Consider the following 20,957-nt stretch of genomic DNA (forward strand, 5'->3'; position numbering starts at 1 on the left):
CACTGCACCCAAACTCTATTTGTCAAGTTGGGATATCTATGTTGTAGGACCATATTTAAAAAAATTATTATGATAAATCTAGTTATGAACTTGTGTTTTTGTGAATATAATAGATATTACTTATTAATTATTAGAAACTCACAAAACATCATTACAAAGAAATGGGTGCTATTATAAATAGACCATAGAAAACATCAGGTGATAGGTCTCTCTCACAAGTAGGCACTTTTTTTTCCTCAACAAAAAGTAGGCACTTTTTTTGTTTTGAGATTTGACTAACTTTCACAATTAAGCTATTCTCAAGTCGAGTTCAACAAAAAAAAAAAAATTATTCTCAAGTCTAACACTAAATCGTATGCTTTTGAGATTACAAACACGTTTAATAATAAATTTTTTTCCATTTCCCCTATCAGATAACCAAAATTTTAGAATGTATGAAGGAAGGTAACTCAAACCTACTTCTACTCATTTGTACCTATATTAGTTCGTTTCGTTTTTTGTTCTTGATAAGTTTGTGTCTATTAAGAAAGTAACAAGTTTTCTATTGTATTTGTGTGTTTAAAGTAACAAGTATTCACTTTTTTAGTTTGAGATTTGCCTAACTTTCACTATTAAGCGATTATTAAGTCTAACCGTAGTCACTGTAAGCGTACACTTTTGACATTACAAAATACCCTTAATAATAAATTGTTCCCTTTTTCCTTGTGAGAAAACCAAAATTTTAAAGGGTTATTTTCCTAATGGCCCCCAACTTTGTGACCAGCTTCCCGTCTGGCCCTCTACTTTACGAGAAATATCCATATGGCCCCCTTCCGTTATAACACCGTCACTCTCTCTCCTCCATCATGTTTTCTTTCTCTGCCAACTCACGCCACATCATCTGTTACGTCACCTCATCACCTTCTCCGGCAGAGGTCGCCGGCCGTCCAAATTTCCAGCCGGCGACCTTCAAACTAAATTTTTTTTTTCTCTCTTCCTTTCTCTCTCTCTAAAATTACTCCGGCGAACCCTTCGCCGGAGTGGTCTGTATGAACAGACTCGGTCTGTTCTTGAAGAACAGACCGAGATCTATTCAGTGAAGAACAGACCACTCCGGCGAAGGTCTCCCTTCGCCGGAGTAATTTTAGAGAGAGAGAGAGGAAGAGAAATTTTTTTTTTTTTTTTTTTTTAGTTTGAAGGTCGCCGGCCGGAAATTTGGACGCTCGGCGACCTCTGCCGGAGAAGGTGATGAGGTGGCGTAACAGATGATGTGGCGTGAGTTGGCAGAGAGAGAAAACATGATGGAGGAGAAAGAGTGACGGTGTTATAACGGAAGGGGGGCCATATGGGTATTTTTCGTAAAGTAAGGGGTCAGGCGGGAAGCTGGTCACAAAGTTGGGGGTCATTAGGGAAATAACCCAATTTTAAAATGTATAAATGAAGGTACTCAAACTTACTTCAACTCTTTCATTTGTACTTATATTAGTTTGTTTCGTTTTTGTTCTTGATCAAGAACAGACCGAGATCTGTTCAGTGAAGAACTAACCGAGATCTGTTCTTCGAGAACAGACCACTCCGGCGAAGGTCTCCCTTCGCCGGAGTAATTTTAGAGAGAGAGAGAGGAAGAGAAATTTTTTTTTTTTTTTAGTTTGAAGGTCGCCGGCCGGAAATTTGGACGCCCGGCGACCTCTGCCGGAGAAGGTGATGAGGTGGCGTAACAGATGATGTGGCGTGAGTTGGCAGAGAGAGAAAACATGATGGAGGAGAGAGAGTGACGGTGTTGTAACAGAAGGGGACCATATGGATATTTTTCGTAAAGTAAGGGGCCAGGCGGGAAACTGGTCACAAAGTTGGGGGCCATTAGGGAAATAACCCAATTTGAAAATGTATAAATGAAGGTACTCAAACTTACTTCAACTCTTTCATTTGTACTTATATTAGTTTGTTTCGTTTTTGTTCTTGATAAGTTTGTGTCTATTAAGAAAGTAACAAGTTTTTTTTATTGTACTTACGTGTTTAAAGTTGTTGTTAAATCAAATTAATTTTTAATTTCAATTTATGTGTTACTGGAAAATTTATGCTTACAATTTGTAGACAAGGTATTTCATCCCAATTATTCAGTACGACTAGATAGAAGTATAGAACAATGGTGTGTACAAGTCGATCAATTCCAAAATTTACAACAAAAGTAATTTTATATCTCAAATGGTTAAATCAACTCTAAATGGTTGGACTATAGAGTGGTTGAATGCAAATAGCAACATGAAGATAAAAAAGAACAAAGAAAAAAAAATATCAATGGCACCATTCCTTGGTTTTAGGGATCATGAAATCTATTGAGAAAAGAAAAGGAGGGAGACAAAGGCACAAAGAACCATGAAGTGTGAGTACAGACACAGAGACACTACTATACCAATAGCTCTCTCTTTACCTCTCTGACTCTTAATTTATTTATTCAATATTATCTCCATTAATTCTGTACAATTCTACCTTCTAAAAATAAATACAAGATAATAAGTATGTACAAGTTAAATAAAAAAAAAACCCTTGCTTATTAGTTCAAAATTTTATAATTTCTCTAATTTCATTGATAAGTTCAATATTTAAAAAACTCCCATCTAATGTACGAGTTCCTGCTTTGTTTATGACTCTTTCTCGAGGAAATAATCAAATAAACCATTTTTTTGTTGTTGATACAAGTAAACTAATCCTTATTAAGACTGACATGTAATGTCACGTGCAATCATAATATCTTAATCGTACGATTTACTATTCTACTTGTATTGGTGAATTGGGATTAGCTCTTATTTGCTTGTTCTTAAAATAAAAATCTAAAACAAAGGTAAAATAAAATAAAAATGGAGATAAAGACCTGGTCTAATTCAGTGGACTTGGTTGTTTCATTTCCTTTTTCTATTTGGTTGAGATTAACAAAGATTTGGTCTAAAGTCAATTGCTCAAGTCAAAGAGGGATGAAGTTATGGGTTTTTCTCATTGTGCCTATATAACTCCACAGCTTTAACTTATGGAAAGCTTCCTCTGGCCCGCAATCAATTGCCCAGTTCAATTTTGTTTAAGAAAATAGTGTTTGTTGTTTAATTTTTTGTTCATTCCTCATCTTCATTTCCATTTTCCTCATCTTCGCCTCCACCTTAATTTTATTTGTCTTCTTTTCATTGTCGTCTTCATATTCATACGCATCATTTTCGTTTTCATTTTCTCCGTGTTATCGTCGGGGTGGACCCAAAATAATTTTGTAGGTAGTAAAAGTCAAGGTATTTCTTCTTGTTAGGTGCACCTTTAGCAGAATTAGGTGCACCTTCAGGAATTTCGCAAGCCTTCACCACCACTCTTCTGAGGCAAGTTGTCGAAAATTGACATCGCCGGCAATCGTTACACATGGGACCTCTCACAATTTGTACTTAATTATGTAAAAATCTCAAAAGAATCTTAGGTGCCACTTAAGATCGAGTCTTGCATTAGAGATGTTATAAAACCAACGATGGAAACCACTAAAGCTGTTCAAAAAAAAATATGTTTCCATCTCAATTTCTCAATAATGTTTGGGTTATTTCCCTAATGGCCCCCTACTTTGTGACCAGCTTCCCGCCTGGCCCCCTACTTTACGAGAAATACCCATATGGCCCCCTAAAACCGTTAACTTTAACTTTCCGTCACTCTCTCTCCTCCATCTATTTTTCTCTCTCTGCCATGTCACGCCACCTCATCTATTAGGCCACTTCATCACCTTCTCCGGCAGAGGTCGCCGGCCAAACTTCCGGCCGGCGACCTTGCCGGAGAAGGTGATGAAGTGGCGTAACAGATGATGTGGCGTGACATGGCAGAGAGAGAAAAAGAGATGGAGGAGAGAGAGTGACGGAAAGTTAAAGTTAACGGTTTTAGGGGGCCATATGGGTATTTCTCGTAAAGTAGGGGGCCAGGCGGGAAGCTGGTCACAAAGTAGGGGGCCATTAGGGAAATAACCCATAATGTTTTTGTTCTAAGATAGATAGATGCCTTCAGTGAACCAGCTGTGGTCTCATTGGTCATCCATCAAACTTGACTTTGAATAGTAAATAACTAACCACCTGTCCACCCACATCTGCTTTTTACAAGACAACTATAAATTTCAAAGTCACAAGAAAAAGAGTACTTTGATTAGGGTTTCCCTATCATTTATTATTTCATAAACATCCTTTCTCTTTCTTATTTAGGAATAATCTTGAAATTAGTAGTATATGATTAAGGAGTATAGTTTAACTTTGACAGGTTAAAATTAGATAAAATGTAAATAATTTACAGATAAAGGAGTTGAACTTTGACAGGTTTAAAACGAGGGAGATGCTAGAGTTACAAAGGATTTTGACAAAAGAAAGTTTTCAGCTGATGTGGCAGTTGTGATATTCATTTCTCAACGGCCTAGATTTGGTCAAAGTTTGAAACCACAACCGCCACATCAGTTGGGAACTATCTTTTGTCAAAATCTTTTGAAACTTTAGCATTTTCCTTAAAATTAAGATATAGATCGGGTAGTAATTACATTGACACTTTCTAAGTGATTGTAAGATTCCTAAGTTATATTTACCTTGATTTTATCGATAAGGCTATTCCTAACAGTACCCAGTAGTCTTAAGCTACTCCATATTTATTTATCTTTAGTCTTAAGCTTGAATTGTGAACTAAACCAAACTTAAGCTTGTCTTAGGTAGCCTTTGTTTATTTTGAAAGTCACATCCAAAAGATGCTTCAATGTCTTGATCTAGTCGAGTCTTGATTACAAAATATTTATTTTTGTTGGATTCATGATTTTTAGTTTGTACGAGTAGTCGATTTAGGTTAATATTGGGCTATCTCAAGCTAGCACAAATTAAATTATAAATACAAATAACAATTTTCATACACATAGATCCCTACACATATAGATGTTTGTGTTGTTAAACGATCCAAGTACGTTCTTCGTGAGGCCGACCTAGATCATAAAAAGTTAGTTGAAAGTTGAAGGTGCATTTTGTCGCCCAAAATAAATTATGTCTATTTTCACGATATTAATGAGATTGTAGTCCAAGTGTTCCAACATAGCTTTCTATAGTTGTAAGATAATATGACTTTTATTTTTATTTTTTGTTGAACTAGATAATATGACTTTTATTGAATTATTAAAATGTTTTCATATGGAAATGTATCATGGGTTCATGGTAATTCATGACTATCATGGGTTCATGGCACTCTAGCATCTCCCTAACATAACCATTTTAGGAAGACTTGTTATTATTCTTGGGGTACTACTGGTACATGATATGTTTGCCAAATTAAAATTCATAGAAGTTGAGATCTTCTTTGGTATTGGTATTGGTTGGTAGATTCAAACCTACCAACCCTATTTTCTCTTTCTTATTTAAGGTAGGACAGGATGCCACCTTCATTACTTGAGAACCAAAAATCTGATCACCTAACTAGACAGTCTTGCTTGGGTTGTATATATCCATTCTAGTCTGATATAAGTGAGAGATAGAGAGTATAGGGAGTATACAGAGAGAGAATATGATGGAGTCTAGAGAAGAAAGATCATCACTACTAGTAGTTGAGAATGAAGAAGTATTGGAACCAGCAACTCCAACTGGACAATACTACAATAGTTCATCCCTCTCTCTCACTATTCTTGCAGCTTTAGAGTTTGAGATTCCATTAGATGACTCCCAAACTATGTATCTCCTCCAAAATGTCTTCCTCCCTATCAACCCTCGCTTCTCTTCCATCATGGTTTGTTCTCTCTCTCTCTCTCTCTTCTCATTTCATTCGTCCTGATAGAGAAAAAAAACACTAGGCAGACTATAGACAGAAATCCTACGTGGCTTGTTATGAATCCTTGTTTAGTGGATCAAAATCATCGAAAACACGTCACGACAACCCACGTAGAATCTATGCCTAGAATTTGTCAGGTTTTTCTTGTTCCCTAACATTTTTTGATAATTAATTAGCAAATTGGGTGATTCAGGTTAAAGATGAAGACGGAGAGAAGCAATGGAAGAAGGTAACGGTTAATCTCGAAGACCATGTTATCGTTCCGGTCTATCCTGAAGGATTACCACCGGAATCTTACGACGAGTACTTCGATGATTACCTAACAGAGATAAGTATGGAACAACTTCCACAAAACATCCCATTATGGAAAATTTACATATTTAAGTACCCAACTAGTAGTGCAGCTGGAACAATATTATTTAAGCTTCATCATGCACTTGGTGATGGATATTCACTCATGGGAGCTCTCTTTACTTGCTTAAAAAGAGCTGATAATCCTTCTCTTCCTTTAACTTTTCCGTCTTTACGATTACAGTCCGATTCCACATATACTACTACTCTTGGTGACAATGATCACAACAAGGTAAGTAGTAAGAAGATTGGTTGTGTTTTAGGGTTTGTTAATATGGTTATTAACACTATATCAGAATTTACATGGAGCTTTTTCAAGAGTAGTATGTTGGAAGATCATGTGAGTCCAATTAGGTCAGCCAGTGTTGATGTTGAACATAAGCCAATTTCAATCACTACTGTTAGCTTCTCCATTGATCAACTCAAACAAATCAAGACAAAGCTTGGTGGGGTAAGCTATTAGATACTGTATATACTATTGTTGATAAAATTAATTACCATTATTAGCAAAAGTGACATATGAACCATTTTTTATGAGACTGGCCTTCTTTGAGTGCCATTATATATGTGGTTGAAAAGGCATTGAATTTCTGATGCCAAACTTGCCTGTTCATATTATTACACTGCCATTTATGTTGCCCTAATAACCCCGGACCAACATGTGTATTGCCTAATTTCAACAAAAAAAAAAGTGTATTGCCTTGATAAATTGTGAAAGTTCTACCTCATTTGTGAGAATCTAGATCGTGGTGTACGTAAGTTCACGTTTAGTAAGTGACAAAGTCTTTGAGTAGGTTTCTAGAGTATTTGCAAAAAACAAAACCCTATATTTGTTAGGTTTGGTTCTGGGTGTCTAAAGTGTAAACAATACCTATCACTGCCATGAGGCGACAAAAGATGAGTAAAAAAGCCACTCGAAATCTGATTTGGGCGGTCATATTTCACCATATTCTTCATGAGGCGTAATTTTATAGTCCATATCAGATTTTAGGTAGATATTATGAACAAAAATGAAAAATGTTTTTCTGCCCGAACCATATTGCAGCTAAATCCCAGCTGGAATATGTGTTCAGACATGATTTATAAAGAGAAAATAAAAGTCGGGTGGAGCATCATGGTTGATAAAGAATTTGCCGCTTATTGGCCTTTTATGGACTCCAAGAATCCAGAAAAAACCTTAACAATGAAAACCTAATTGAGTTTTTCCTGGTATTGGCAGACTATTAATGATGTGATGGTTGGTGTGATATTTTATGGAACAAGATTATACATGGAAGCTATGAATAAGGGTTCAGGGAAGGCAAGTTCGACGGCATTAGTATTACTAAACACTAGAGAAATAACAAGTTATCAAACAGTTGAGGAAATGAGGAAACCTAATGCTAAAGGTCCATGGGGCAACAATTTTGGTTTTTTTCATGTCTCAATCCCTAAAAAAGTGGACTTAGAGACGATCGATCCATTGGAATTTGTTTATGAAGCAAAGAAGATGATCAAGAAGAAGAAAAACTCACTTGCTGTTTATCTTACTGGTAGATCACTTGAATTGATGAGAAAAATAAGAGGTTCTGAGGTATATTCGTCTTTAAACCCTAGATCCTTCGTGCACCATTCATATGACTAAAATTAGAGAATAATATACGTGTCAATGTGTCATGTAACCTTTGTGACAGACTGACATTTATTGTTAGAGTCGGTCATGGAGGAAAGCCAGTAAAGTCTTGCTCTGTCCCCTAGGACTAGCAGCCACAAAATTATAGTTGTTTGATGAAATAAATTTAAATGTACATTATTTTTCCAGGAAACAGCTAGTTACTTACGGACCACAATAAACAAATCGAGCATCTCAATTTCAAATTTGATTGGCCCGGTCGAACAAATGTCATTGGCAGATCATCCTATTAAAGGATTATACTTTGTGGTGGTAAATGTGCCTCAGGTAATGAAACTCCAACACTACTTTTTTTCGACAGATATTGTTTAACTAAGAGCATCCTCAATGGCCCTTAATAAAGCCATTATTTTGCGTTATGGACCCTTACGACACTGGCAGTGAACAGTGACAGGTCAAACTGTTCTTCCCACCAAAATGGTGGGATGGTGGGCCATGGTTTAAATTAAATTTTCTTTAGATCTTCCCTTTGTTTTGCTATACTTTTTTGGTCCTTTTTTGTTATGTTTTCTTTCTTTTAACTCTTTTAGTGTTTTTTTCGTGTGTTTAGTCCTATAAAATTTTAATTATTTAATTAAATTACAATAAAATTAAATATTTCACTAAAATATTCGAAAAAAACTACCTTAAATATTTTAGTAAAATGTCGTATCAGTTTTAATAAAATGTCGTATTAGTTTTAATTTGTGATTAAGTCTTGTAATTTAAATTAGTTGTTAATAAATTGATTGTAATCTTATTTTATTTTAAAAAATGAGTGTTAAAAATGATAAAAATGAAATTTGGTGTGATGAATAGTGATCTGGTGGGAGTTTTAGAGTTTTGTCTTTAGATTCAAAAATTTGAAAACAACAAATAATTTGGTGAAGATTCATTTTTTGTGATTTTTTAAGTGTCCACCATTTGGGATGCTCTAACACTGAAGCAAAATACCTTTGGGATTCGTGGGTTTTACGTGAAGATGATTCAATGTTATTTATTCAGTAATTTTAAGCTAAATTAAGATTGAAAAATTTGTGGGCATTTGCAGGATATGATGATAACAATGGTTAGTTACATGGGGAAGATGAGGGTGACTGTGGGAGCAAACAAAGAATTTATAGATCACAAACTATTCAATGCTTGTTTGGAGAAAGCCTTTGAGAGGATCTTCAACTCTGTTACTTCACTAGATAAATTACCTCAATCATAACCTAATTATCAACATTTAGGTTATGACAACTTATTTACTTGTTGTAACTATCATGAGTTTGATAAAGATTAAGACATTGAGTGTCCCAAAGACTGGTTGATACAAGTATATTACATTCTTATGATTTATCTAGGTCATGTGACGTATGTCTATTGTACTCATGTAATATTGCATCTTTAGAATAAATAAATAAAAAGTAAAACAAGATCCTTCATCAAAAAAAAAAAGTAAAACAAGATACCCATAGTATAATGTACTTGGACCGAAGTATTGGTATAAGGGCTCTCATGTCGGGGTTTTTTTTTTTTGAATCCAAGCGAAACATTTCATTTCATAAGTGATAAAAATCACAATTACATGGATGATAATTCTTATTTATCTCCTCTGAAAACTTCATGAGAGTTACATACCTTTAAATGCAAAGTACCTCATGAAGAGAAAGAAATTGGACTAGACACCGACTCGATAAAAAGACCCTAAAGGTCGAGAATGAAAAGACCCTAAAGGTCGTGAATGAAAAGACCCTAAAGGTCGACAAAGTACAGCAATAATAATTGAAAATACAAATTAAGAAAATACTAAATTTCCACCCCATTTGTTTTCGCTGGAAAACTGCCATTGTCGCCGGAAAACCGTCGTCATCACCGGAGAAAATCGCCTTGTTGCCGGATAACCGTCGTCGTTACCGTATAACCGCCGCGTCGCCGGAAAACCGCCGCAGTCGCCACACCACCACCACCATCACCACCACCACCACCCCCTTCCTTTTAACACCTAATCATGATCGATTGTTGAAAAGCAAAATCGGTTGTATGAGATGAACCATGATCGATTGTTTGAATAGAAAAATTGGTTGTATGAGATGAACTGTGATCGATTCTTTGAATGGAAAAATCGGTTGTATGAGATAAACCATGATCGATTGTTTGAATAGCAAAATCGGTTGTATGAGATGAACCAAGATCCAAATCTTTGGAGTTCAATCCAGTCTCTCTCTCACTAAATGTTAATTTGCGATAAATGGTTTGGGATTTAGAGATGAAACCGGTGGATTGAGAGAATAAGTCGACCGGATTCAACCCTCGTCTCTCTCTCTAGGGTTTGTTGAAATGGGAGAAATAGAGATAACTGCAACAACCCTTCTCAGTGGAAGTTGATTTTCTCAAGAAGAGAATAAAACATAGAAGAAAGAGGGAGAGGAGAACCCTCGCCAGAACCGGCGAGGGTTCAATCTCAACGATGACCGGAAAAAAAAGTAACCCTCATGTCGGGTTATTATGCCTTTGATGTGTCCAAACAAATTGGGGAAAAACAGTTGTTTTATTACTGACACTAGTGCTTATGCCGGAAGCAGTCATAAGATTTAGATAGGGCGGGGTTGCATTTTTTTTCCTGACAGGGGACTCCAAGAGTCATTACATTCATTATGACATAGATAAATCATGGACTAATGCATGAACTGGAATAAACACCATAGCTACCATCATCAAAGACATTTTGGGCCCTGAAGGTCATACATTTTTTTTTTTTGAAGAAGCAAAATAGTACCATTAATTAAGAAAATCAAAGCAAGGGTGGAAGCCAAGATAGCTAACCAGCCCCTACAGACAACAAACCAAGAATAATTATCATCTACAAAACGCTCAAAGCCTACATATTACATCCCAATCAAAGTGTTCTTAAACCAATTTTGGGAAGAAGCCCAGTAGTAAATAAGAATCTTAACTGAAACAATGACATTCTCCAACGATTCTTCTTTCTCACACTTTGTATTCAATACTCTGTTATTCCTTCCAAGCCATATCGACCAAATTATGGCGGGGGGAATACATAGATTAATAAAAGACTTTCGATCTGATATCTTACGTTGCTTCCAGTCCAAAATAAGGCGAGAGATTGAAATGGAATTGTTAAGGAGATTGGAGTTTAAGTAGATAGTTTCCCAAACCTTGACAGTAAAGGGGCACTGGAGGAAAAGATGAGTTGAAATTTCACAATTCCTCTTACACAGGGAAGGGAGCATTTGTTGGGGCAGTGAATTCCCTTCTTATAAGCCTATCCATGACCCATGTAAAGAGATGTATGAGAACGCCTATTGGAACCCCTTTAGTGCCAATTATTTTTTAATTAGACTTATACGAACGTCTATATGATAAGTTAGTGAAACTTATCGCATGTTTAAAGGCAGAAAGGGTAGTCTAGTCTGGTTGTGTTAACCGTTTAAATTTTTCTAATTAACATCATTTTTAAAAGGGTTATTTCTCTAATCGCCCCCAACTTTGTGACCGGTTTCCTGCCTAGCTCCCTACTTTATCAAAAATATCCAGATGGTCTCATTTTTTCAGATTCCGTTATAACACCGTTAACTAGTCATCACCTCTCTCTGCCACCTCATCTTTTCGCCACCCCGTCAATAATCATACTTTATTATTTTATAATTTTGACTGATTAGGGAAATTATCGAACGTTTAATAAATGAAAAAGTAATAGTATAAAAATTTGTTTATCTAATAAGTTTATATTAAAGGTATGGAGTAAATTGGTGGGGATTGTGCAGGATATGATGATAACAATGGTGAATTACATGGGGAAGAAGATGATGGTGATTGTGGGAGCAAATAAAGAATTTATAGATCACAAACTATTCAATGCTTGTTTGGAGAAAGCCTTTGGGAGAAAGCCTTATGTGTGTTTTAATTATCCCCATTTTAGTTATTTAGTTTACAGAGCATTCATAATTTTAGAGTTCTATAAGGAACTAATCTACCTAAATAATTTGATTATTGAAATATTACTTGTATTATCTGTAAGATTTAAATTTGGCGTGCGTATCACATCGTCCTGATCTATCATTGCCTTTGTAATGATTATTATAATCAATATCAGAGAAAAATAATGAAGATCTCAAACATGGATGTGTAGTCTAAGAGTTGTATACTCTAAAATCTTTGTATTCAGATTATCACACCAGTCGTAGTTTACCCTCAAAATTTGTTCGAGTATGGATCAAAAACATATAGTTGATCTAGTTTCTTCGTAAGGTGGGGTTCTTCAATGCTACATAGGTAAGGTTTTACTGATGATATTTAGGTTGTATATCATAGTTTAATATGTGTTCACCCAAAAGGCACAACTACTTTATAATTTTGAAGACACACCCATAGCCGAAGTAACTCGTTTTGACACTTGGTACCATGTCTAACAAGTACAAGATTTTGTTATTGATGTAGGCTCCATAAGAGCATCATCAATGGTTAGCACCAATTTACTCACCAAAAGGAATCTTCACCAAATTATTTGGTGTTATCAAATTTTTGAACCCAAAGACAAAACACCAAAACTCCCACCACATCACTATTCATCACACCAAATTTTATTTTTATCGTTTCTAATACTCACTTTTTAAATAAAAAGAGATACCAATTAATTTATTAAAATAATAATTAGAAATATAAGACTTAAGTTACAAATTAAGATCATTACGACATTTTATTATTTTATGGGGACCAAATAAAAATATTTTATGAGGACCAACCACAAACACTATAATGATTCAAGGGATGAAAAAAGAATAAACAACTAAAAAGAGGATGCAAAATGAATTAAAAAGTGAGGAGCCCACCCCTCACCATTTGGTCTGGCCGGCTACTGTTCACAGCCCTGGAGATTAATGGTGATCTCCAGGGTTGTTGGGTTCCCCAACCCCACCATAACGCCAGATAATGGCGTTATGGAGGGCCGTTGGGGATGCTCTAAGCATTTAGAGGTCTGACTCCACAATTTTAAATTTGAGTCCCAATTCAATTCCTCATTCTTTTGTGGCAATATAGAAATCTTTAATTTTATTGCGTCTCCAATGGAACTATGTGAAGTTGTGTGTTTTACTTAGAGTAGTTGTCATTTTGTGGAGAAATAATTTGTTATTTTAGATATATGAAGATTTGATTTTTATTGATCAAAATGTTATATATGATGAGTTGAACAATTAGAGATATCTGAAGAGAACACTCTAAAAATAGAGTTTCCTATTGATACATCTCTATTTAACTAGCGCCAAATCATCATAGAGCTCCAAATTGAGTTTTGGATTAGAGACTTCTTTTTTTGAAAAATAATTCTAAAAATCTTGTGGCACTAAAAGTTTTTAAGATTGAGTGTTGCAATTAAGATGTTTTAAGATCTAAAAGTAATCGGATTGATCTTAATTGTCAACACCATCTATAGTTAGAACCCTAGAATATTTCTAACACTTAAATTCACAATTTAGAAAAGAGGATTGATAATTATTATGCCAATTGTATAAGATGAATTAGTATTGAGAGGAAAATTATAAGGCCCAAAATTCGGGTCAAAATATCAAATGAAGCTCAACTCGGAATACTAATATTTTGCTAATAACCTTTTGGAACATTAAATTGCTGCAGAATCAGGTTCCTTTTCATCGTCAGGATATCATAAAACGCGAGACGGAAATTGTTAAAATCTACAGGAGGAAGAGGAAGAAAGATAATTAAATGGCGGTGGTGGGCGGAAATTGCAGAGGTGGTGGCAGGAAATTATGGAGGTGGTGGTCGAAATTTGTGTATGTAGATGTGAGGTGAAGATGAAGAATAAGGAATAAACAACGATTAGATTTTTTTTAGCTCAAAACTAAGTAAATATGTATTCTAAGTCGATCTTGATTGACTAAATCTATATGTTCCGGAGACTTTTATGTATTCCCCGAGTTTGGGCCTTTCTCCAATAACCGGGCCTTTATCCAATAATCAAAGTACTAAACCAGATCCAAAACATTCTGATTGCAGCATTCGTCAATACTCATAAAAGAAAAGGTCATATACGTCTTTTATGTTCTACCGTTCATCTGTATAAACCAACGGTTGATATTGATAGGTCAATTAGGGTTTTGAAATACAACTCTATAAATAATAGATTCTAGGCTTCCCAATCTTCTCATCTTCTCTACTACTCATCTGAGCTTTTTCTAATTGATATTTGATATTGGTTTCTCTTTTAATTTCTTTCTGGTTGGTTTTCTTCTTTGTCTCTATAGATTTTGAATTTTTATCTTTCGGATCTAAAACTTGGACTATGATGAGAAACGGAGTGGTGATTAAAATCAAATAAATTTTGAATTTATGTGATCCAAAATTAATCTCCATCGCTACGTTCTTTCTGAGCCCTAATTTTTATTAAAGGAATTAGGGTTTTTTTTTTTAGGAGGAGAAAAAAGTGGTAGTTGTAAAGAGAAAGAAAACATCAAGTGATGAACAGAGAAGGAAAATATCTTAGGACACCTTCTGACACATTTAATTGTGTATGAGAATATCACTTCTTTTTCTGATGATGTTTTTATTAGTTTGAGATAAATAACTAGAACTGGTAATACGTACATTTCTAGGTCTGAATAGATAACCTTTAAACCATCTCTTTTTCAGGCTCATGGGCAAGAGTCAGTCTAGTGAACACTGTCTGATGGACCCGGACCGAGGCCTTTCTGTGCTGTACAAAGGCAGCAAAGACCAGGTCCGGTCCCAAGTGCCTTCATATTGTCCCAAGTGCCTGATTCAGAATAAAAATGAGGGATGCTCATAGACGTTCCCTTCAGCTTGAGGGTACAATGGGTATCTAAAAAGAATGATAACATGGGATGGTAACCAAACACTCAACTTGTCTAAAAGTCCGATGAACGAAATAATTTGTAGTCTCACATAAACTATTTTATTTATACCTAATAGGGTGTTTGATTTTTGCACTTAATCACTTATTAAGTGCGGGCCGACAACTTTACTTTAGGTCGTTTGTTTTTTCACTAAACTTCTAAGAGGGTGATTGATTTTTTAGCACTTGTAAGTTCCACCACTTACTAAGTGATAATCACTTAGTAAGTGATATCACTTGTAAGTGCTGTGGCGTTTGTTTTCCATTACTTCTACGGTTTATGAATACTTTGTGTTGAAAATATTAACCTCAAATAATTAAAAAGTATGAAGGAGAAAGAACTTACGTTGCATTATGGAGTTTGGGTGGTTTCATGACTAATGAAGGAAGAAACGTGAAAAAAATTTAAGAGAAAAACTTAGGTGAAGGATGAGTGAGAAGGAAAAGTGTCATCGCTAAAGTCATAAAAAGATTTTTTTTACTTATCAATTGTTTGAGATTTTCTTTTCGTTATAATTATATTGGTAATTATTATATTCGGAGAAGGATAAAAATGTCATTTTTAGCACTTAGAAAGTAAGTGCAAAAAAATAAGTTCCAAGTTGGAGCTTACTTTTTTGCACTTACTATGACCACGCTTACAAGTGATATTCACTTATTAAGTGAAAAAAAAAACGGCTTGAAATTGCCGGCCCACACTTATTAAGTGAAAGGGTTATTTTCCTAATGGGCCCCAACTTTGTGACCAGCTTCCCGTCTGGCCCATATGGCCCCCTTCCGTTATAACACCGTTACTCTCTCTCTTCCATTTCTTTTCTCTTTCTTCCAACATGTTTTCTCTCCACCTCATCATCTTTCTCTCTCTGTTCGAGCAGACCTTGTTCTGCTCGAACAGACCTTCAAGATCTCAAAGGTCTGCTCGAGCAAAGTAAGTGCAAAATAGTAAGCTTCAAGTTGGAGCTTATTATTCTGCACTTACTTTGTAAGTGCTAAAAAAGACAATTCTATCCTTCTCCTAATATTGTAATTACCAATATAATTTTAACTAAAAAAAGAAAATCTTAAACAATTGATAAATAGAAATTTTTTTATGACTTTCGCTATGACTCTTCTCTATCTTCACTCATCATTCACCTAAGTTTTCCTCCTAATTTTTTTTTAACATCTCTTCCTTCACTAATCATGGAACACCCAAACTCCATGATACAACTAAGTTCTTTCACCTTCATATTCTTAATTATTTACGATTAATATTTTTGACATAACATTCGTAAACCGTAATTTTCTTTTCTCTAAACTAACGAACTTATTATGAATTAGTATAAAATGCTAATGTGTAAATGTACTAAGGTTAAAACAGACAATTTTTCATTTTTATAACATTTAGAATTAATATAAAAATTAAAATCAAGCACTTAGAACCGATGGAAAACAAACGTCATAGCACTTAAATTTGATATCACTTACTTAGTAAGTGGTAGTACTTGTAAGTGCTAAAAAATCAAACACCCTCTAAGTTTAATATTCTTAGATTTATGAAAAATTATTTGTTGAACCTAGGACTTTTGCATTGCGAATTAGTTGCACTGACCAAGAATCTAGGCCTAAAGTTTGAGCCAAATAATGTGAATAGGGTTTTATAATCAATTCAATTATTGAACGGATACCAACCATTACACATGCATCCTTAGATTTTGAGAATGGAGGATGCCACATTCACGCATGGGATATAGGAGTGCACTTGATTAAACATCAAATCTAGCCAAGGATATACATGAAGATGAGAGTTTCGTGGAGATTGGCCAGAATTGAATTTGGCTCAATTGAACTTGTCAAATTTAAAAAACGAAGCATGTCATTGCGTTCATCTCATCCAACTCTTAAATTTAGAGTAGGATCACTCCAATGTGATTCCAAATTAATTTAGGGTAGTTATTGCGTTCATCTCATAACTCTTAAATTTAGAGTAGGAACACTCAAATGCAATTCCAAATTAATTTAGGGTAGGATCACGTTTAAAGTTCGGACGCGGTTCAGTTATTTGGGGGAGTAAACAACAAAGAGGAAAAGTTAGTTGGGGGGAAAACAACAATCATGAAATAACTGCGCCCATTCTTGTTGAAAGTGCCCCTCTTGTGAATTCAGCGCGAGTCCGCACCCACCCTTTTAACAAGAATGGGGCCCTTTATAAAACTTCCCATAACTTATTAATAAGATTGATTACACTTTGCCCGAAGTCGAACGACTAACTTCTGGTCTAGGGTGTGCTTTGAGCAAAATTCTAGCATGTCCCAAAGAGCCTGATCGAAGGACGAGGATCTTACCTGTTTTTGTACAATTTCGGTAAAGATCAAACAAAATGACGTTTGTTACGCTTTTTTTCTCTGGTCTAACAGATATAATCAGCGTCACCTGCCATACCCCAAACTTCACATTTCCTGTCCTAACAATTATATAATGTCACAAATGCTATCACGTTGCGTCCCTTCACACCCACGTATTCAAAACCTATAAAAAGAACTCAAATGAACTCCAAAGTTCATTATGTTTTTTTCCTCTGCTTTCAACACCAAACACTATATATTTTTTTGTGTCAAGAATATCAACTCTAAGGAGGGTATAACTAGAAAAAAAATATATGTGAAAGTTTTATGGAAATTTAGGTTTGGGTCTCTTAATTTGAGACGGAGGGAGTAATTTATTATCGCCTCAATTTAATCCCCTTTATGTCTATCTCGAGTCTGTCCAAATGAACGTTTACTATTAGAACAGTAACATTGTCGATTTCTCTTTTACTTAAAGAATGGTCTATTTTGGTCCAAATGCAACCAGAAAGTTTGTGATGAAATAGATTGAGTGAAAACTCAGAATATAGTGAGACGATTTTGTTCACTAAGAACATATACTCGGTTTTGATTGTTTTTTGTACATTTGACAGGAAATTAGCACGGTCATACTCAATTGACCATGTCAACTGGAATGTGTACCCGTAAAACTTTTCAAGGGAACTGCTTACTTCAAATTTGCTCCTACGAAGAGCATGTCCAACTGGACACTCTAACAAAAATTTTAAAAGTCATAGTTGTCAAGTGTCAACGAAAATTCTCTTTCCTAAGTGGCAATATGGAGACACTCTAAACTTTCAACTTTTTTGTGTCCCCAATTGAGATCCTTAAAATATTTCTACTTAGAGCATCTCCAATGCAACACTCAACAAAAACTCAATTAATCCAATGTGTCAAGTATGAATTGAGTTTCTCTTTCCTAGGTTGCACCATTGAGATACTCAATTCAAAATTCATCTCCAATGCAACACTCAAAAAACTCAACATTTGCTTTAGATTTACTTTTGGTTCTTATTCTCATATATAAAATGTTGATGTCGACCAATTGAGATACAACAATAAATGTTGAGATACTCAAAAGAAAATTCAACAATTGAGTTTTCTTTTGAGCATCTCAATATTTATTGTTGCCACATCATATTGAGACTCTAGTTGAGTGTTGCATTGGAGAGTATTTTTTGTCAAAAACTCAAGTCCTATGTGTCAAATTGAGTTTTGTGAGTTGAGTGTTGCATTGGAGATGCTCTTAATGCACATGTTACTCTTAACTTCAATAGGAAAAAAATAGTTAAAAACACAAAGATATCTATTGATTTTTAGAGTGTAAGTAGGTGACACTTAGAAAACTCAAGAAGGCACTCTAATTTTAAGGTATCTCTATTGAGACTCTAAGAGTGTCTAATTGGAGATTTTTTTTTAATAATAACTCGAAAAGTCAGATGTGCCACTCTAAGAGTTAGAATTTGAGTGTCCCATTAAAGATGCTCCGAGTAAAACAAATCCTCCCCACTTGAAACCGAAAAATCATATATCTAGTGTCTAGCTCGTTGTATAATTAATTTATAATAGCGTTGTAGTGGTGCTATTTTAGAAAAAAATTATGGTAAAAATGTATTGCCTCCATTTAGGTTGTCAAACTTAAGGCTTTTAGATTTAATTTCAAGAAATTGAGGCAAGGGGAATATTGAATTTGAAAGAGAGGTTTGGTCCGATCTTCACCCCTGAAAGGCTAAAACGTAGATACAGTAACTTCAAGCAACTCCGTTTGAGTTTCAACTTTTGATGACAAAATTGTGTTTGTTTGTCATGCATGGATTACCGCCACGTCAAAGTTTGAAATAGATCGAGCTCAATTTATTTACTTTGTATTAAATTTTTGTAATATTAATCACTTATTGTGCAGTGATAAGTTAGGGTTTGTTTCTTTCTTTCTAAACACTTAACGTGATTGTTGCTGACTGAGCTTTTAATGGTTTAATGAGAATGTAAATGCCATTTGTTTAACTTTGGTCTTAATTATCAAATCTTAAAACTTTCTCTCTCATTTCTTCAAAAACACTTGCTTCAATAACAATTAACATTGACCTTAATTTCTTTCTCTCTCATTATTTTATTTGTCTCCCTTTTTGGATCCACAAAGTCCCATTAAATATTTTTGAGACAATCAATTTTTAGTGAGAAATAGGGCAAATTGGAACATGCAATGCTAAGCCTAAGTGTAAGGTCATGTTGGTATAATAAAGTGTACCATTTTATTTTTCTAAAATGACCTTATTGCCTTCCTATTCAACATTGACTATCTTAACCTTGATTTAAACAATAACTTCTTTTTGTAACTGCATGTACCTTACTAAGAGTACGAATAACAAAAACAATTGCCCTTACGAAATAAAGAAATAAATACATCATATAAACTCACGTACTTAGATAAATTATAGAAAATTTAATTTACACAAGAAAATATACAATAAAAGTAGATTTGCTCACAATCGATTAGTACAATGGTAGTGTACATGTTCAAAAAATGGCAAGTGTCAAATGATGAACCAATCATCAAATCATATGGTATACTGAAAAATTTTAATCCTCGACATTCTTCAATAAAAAAAAGAAAAGAAAACTCCGTTTAATTAATTTTGTTTACAATAGCGACTTCTCTTCACAATACTACTTACATTTACTCACTCATATAGTGGATTAACTATTGTTATAGTTGTCCACGTTACTTAAAATGTTTAACATGAAAATCCAAAATTGACTCGGTCAATTAAACAAGTTAGAAATATAATGTCTAATAATTGTGTAAGGTCGATCATAAGTCAACTCATTTGCCATCCCATTCGAGGGGGCATATAGGTAATTTGGAAGCAAAAGGGGGCAATTTAGGAATAACAAAAATTACACAAACTAAAACAAATGGACTATATTGTAGTTAATAGCTTGAAGAGTCAACACGTTCATGATCTCGGTTGGGGGTCAAAGTACTCTGAAAATTTTAAAAAATTACTAAAATTTTAGTGGGACCAAACCACGTGGGGGCGGGATAATCTAACGATCGAGATTTGTGCTTTCATAGTTTACTCATATTAATAATTTTGATGAAACAAAATCATAACCTTACACGTGTATAATTTCTATTGCCGCCCTAGATCTGATGTTGGGAATTGTGACACAAGTGACCACTCTCACTCACTAAAAACTCACTCACCTATTGAATGCCTTTTCCGCCGGATAAGGGGATCTTCACTAATACCATAATAATTCAATATTAATTATACTCCTTAATTAGGTGACTACCAAAGTTTAGTCAATAATACCGGACTCTCGTGTTCGCCTCTTTCGATACCATTTATCGTCGATTTTAGGGTTTCGATGATGGGTTTATGTATATCAAAGTCAATTTTGACAAAATATCGGACGATCGAAAAATCGTATTCATGACCAAATTTAGGGTTTAGGGACAAGACTTGTGATTAGCATATGTGGGTTTATTATAATACAAAACCTTTACAGGTTGGAAGGTTCTTCAATTCCATTTTTTCACTTTTTATTGATAAGTAGCTGATATATAATCAAATCAATAACTAAAGTCAAATAAATTTTTTTTAAAGAAGGTGAGAATCTAGAGCCCTAATTAAAACATTAATTAAAGGGTGATTAATTAATCTGAAATTAGACATTGGGCAAGTGATTACAAAGACTTTTGGAATATTTTATAAGAAAACTACTAGTTCAAATAGCTTCAAAAGCCACTTAACTCTCAACTAGTTGTAGGAATTAGGTCACTTCCTCTACATCTACACCATCGAAAGAAAGAAAGAAGGGAGAGAGAGAAAATGGCTAATTGTAATGTCATTAAGGTTAGTAGTATTCTCTCTTTTATGATCATCTCTTCACTAGTGTTCTTACACTCGTGTTCCGCCTTTCACTTCTTCGATGATTCCGATATCCCTGA

General features: G+C 34.6%; 1 protein-coding gene and 1 non-coding gene across 3 annotated transcripts; both read left to right on the plus strand.

Moving 5' to 3' along the window:
• Window positions 1-5,255: 5,255 nt before the first annotated feature.
• Window positions 5,256-9,201, plus strand: LOC147560132 (wax ester synthase/diacylglycerol acyltransferase 4-like). 2 transcript variants are annotated; one of them, XM_086662199.1, is made up of 6 exons: window positions 5,405-5,739; window positions 5,975-6,113; window positions 6,396-6,583; window positions 7,352-7,705; window positions 7,934-8,071; window positions 8,835-9,201. In XM_086662199.1, exons 1-6 carry the CDS (start codon window positions 5,521-5,523, stop codon window positions 8,994-8,996), a joined length of 1,200 nt encoding a protein of 399 aa, XP_086518325.1. In that variant the 5' UTR covers window positions 5,405-5,520; the 3' UTR covers window positions 8,997-9,201. The 2 variants fall into 2 exon arrangements, with proteins under 2 accessions (XP_086518324.1, XP_086518325.1); XM_086662198.1 differs by having other exon boundaries at window positions 5,256-5,739; window positions 5,975-6,583.
• Window positions 9,202-14,251: 5,050 nt separating this feature from the next.
• Window positions 14,252-14,347, plus strand: LOC147560133 (small nucleolar RNA snoR31/Z110/Z27). The gene has a single exon (XR_015235493.1). It is a non-coding gene; the product is annotated as a small nucleolar RNA snoR31/Z110/Z27 (small nucleolar RNA).
• Window positions 14,348-20,957: the final 6,610 nt, after the last annotated feature.

Source organism: Eschscholzia californica, unplaced genomic scaffold (genome assembly GCF_041429995.1).
Source record: "Eschscholzia californica isolate CP2 unplaced genomic scaffold, dmEscCali1.0.p SCAF_2, whole genome shotgun sequence".
NCBI classification, from domain to species: Eukaryota; Viridiplantae; Streptophyta; class Magnoliopsida; order Ranunculales; family Papaveraceae; genus Eschscholzia; species Eschscholzia californica.

What these genes read in the sequence shown, in the direction of transcription:
- LOC147560132 (XM_086662198.1), top strand. Translation starts at nt 5,521, where the DNA reads ATGATGGAGTCTAGAGAAGAAAGATCATCACTACTAGTAGTTGAGAAT. An exon ending in TCAAGACAAAGCTTGGTGGG is followed by an intron (nt 6,584 to 7,351) that starts GTAAGCTATTAG and finishes TGGTATTGGCAG; the next exon opens with ACTATTAATGATGTGATGGT. An exon ending in TGGTGGTAAATGTGCCTCAG is followed by an intron (nt 8,072 to 8,834) that starts GTAATGAAACTC and finishes GGGCATTTGCAG; the next exon opens with GATATGATGATAACAATGGT.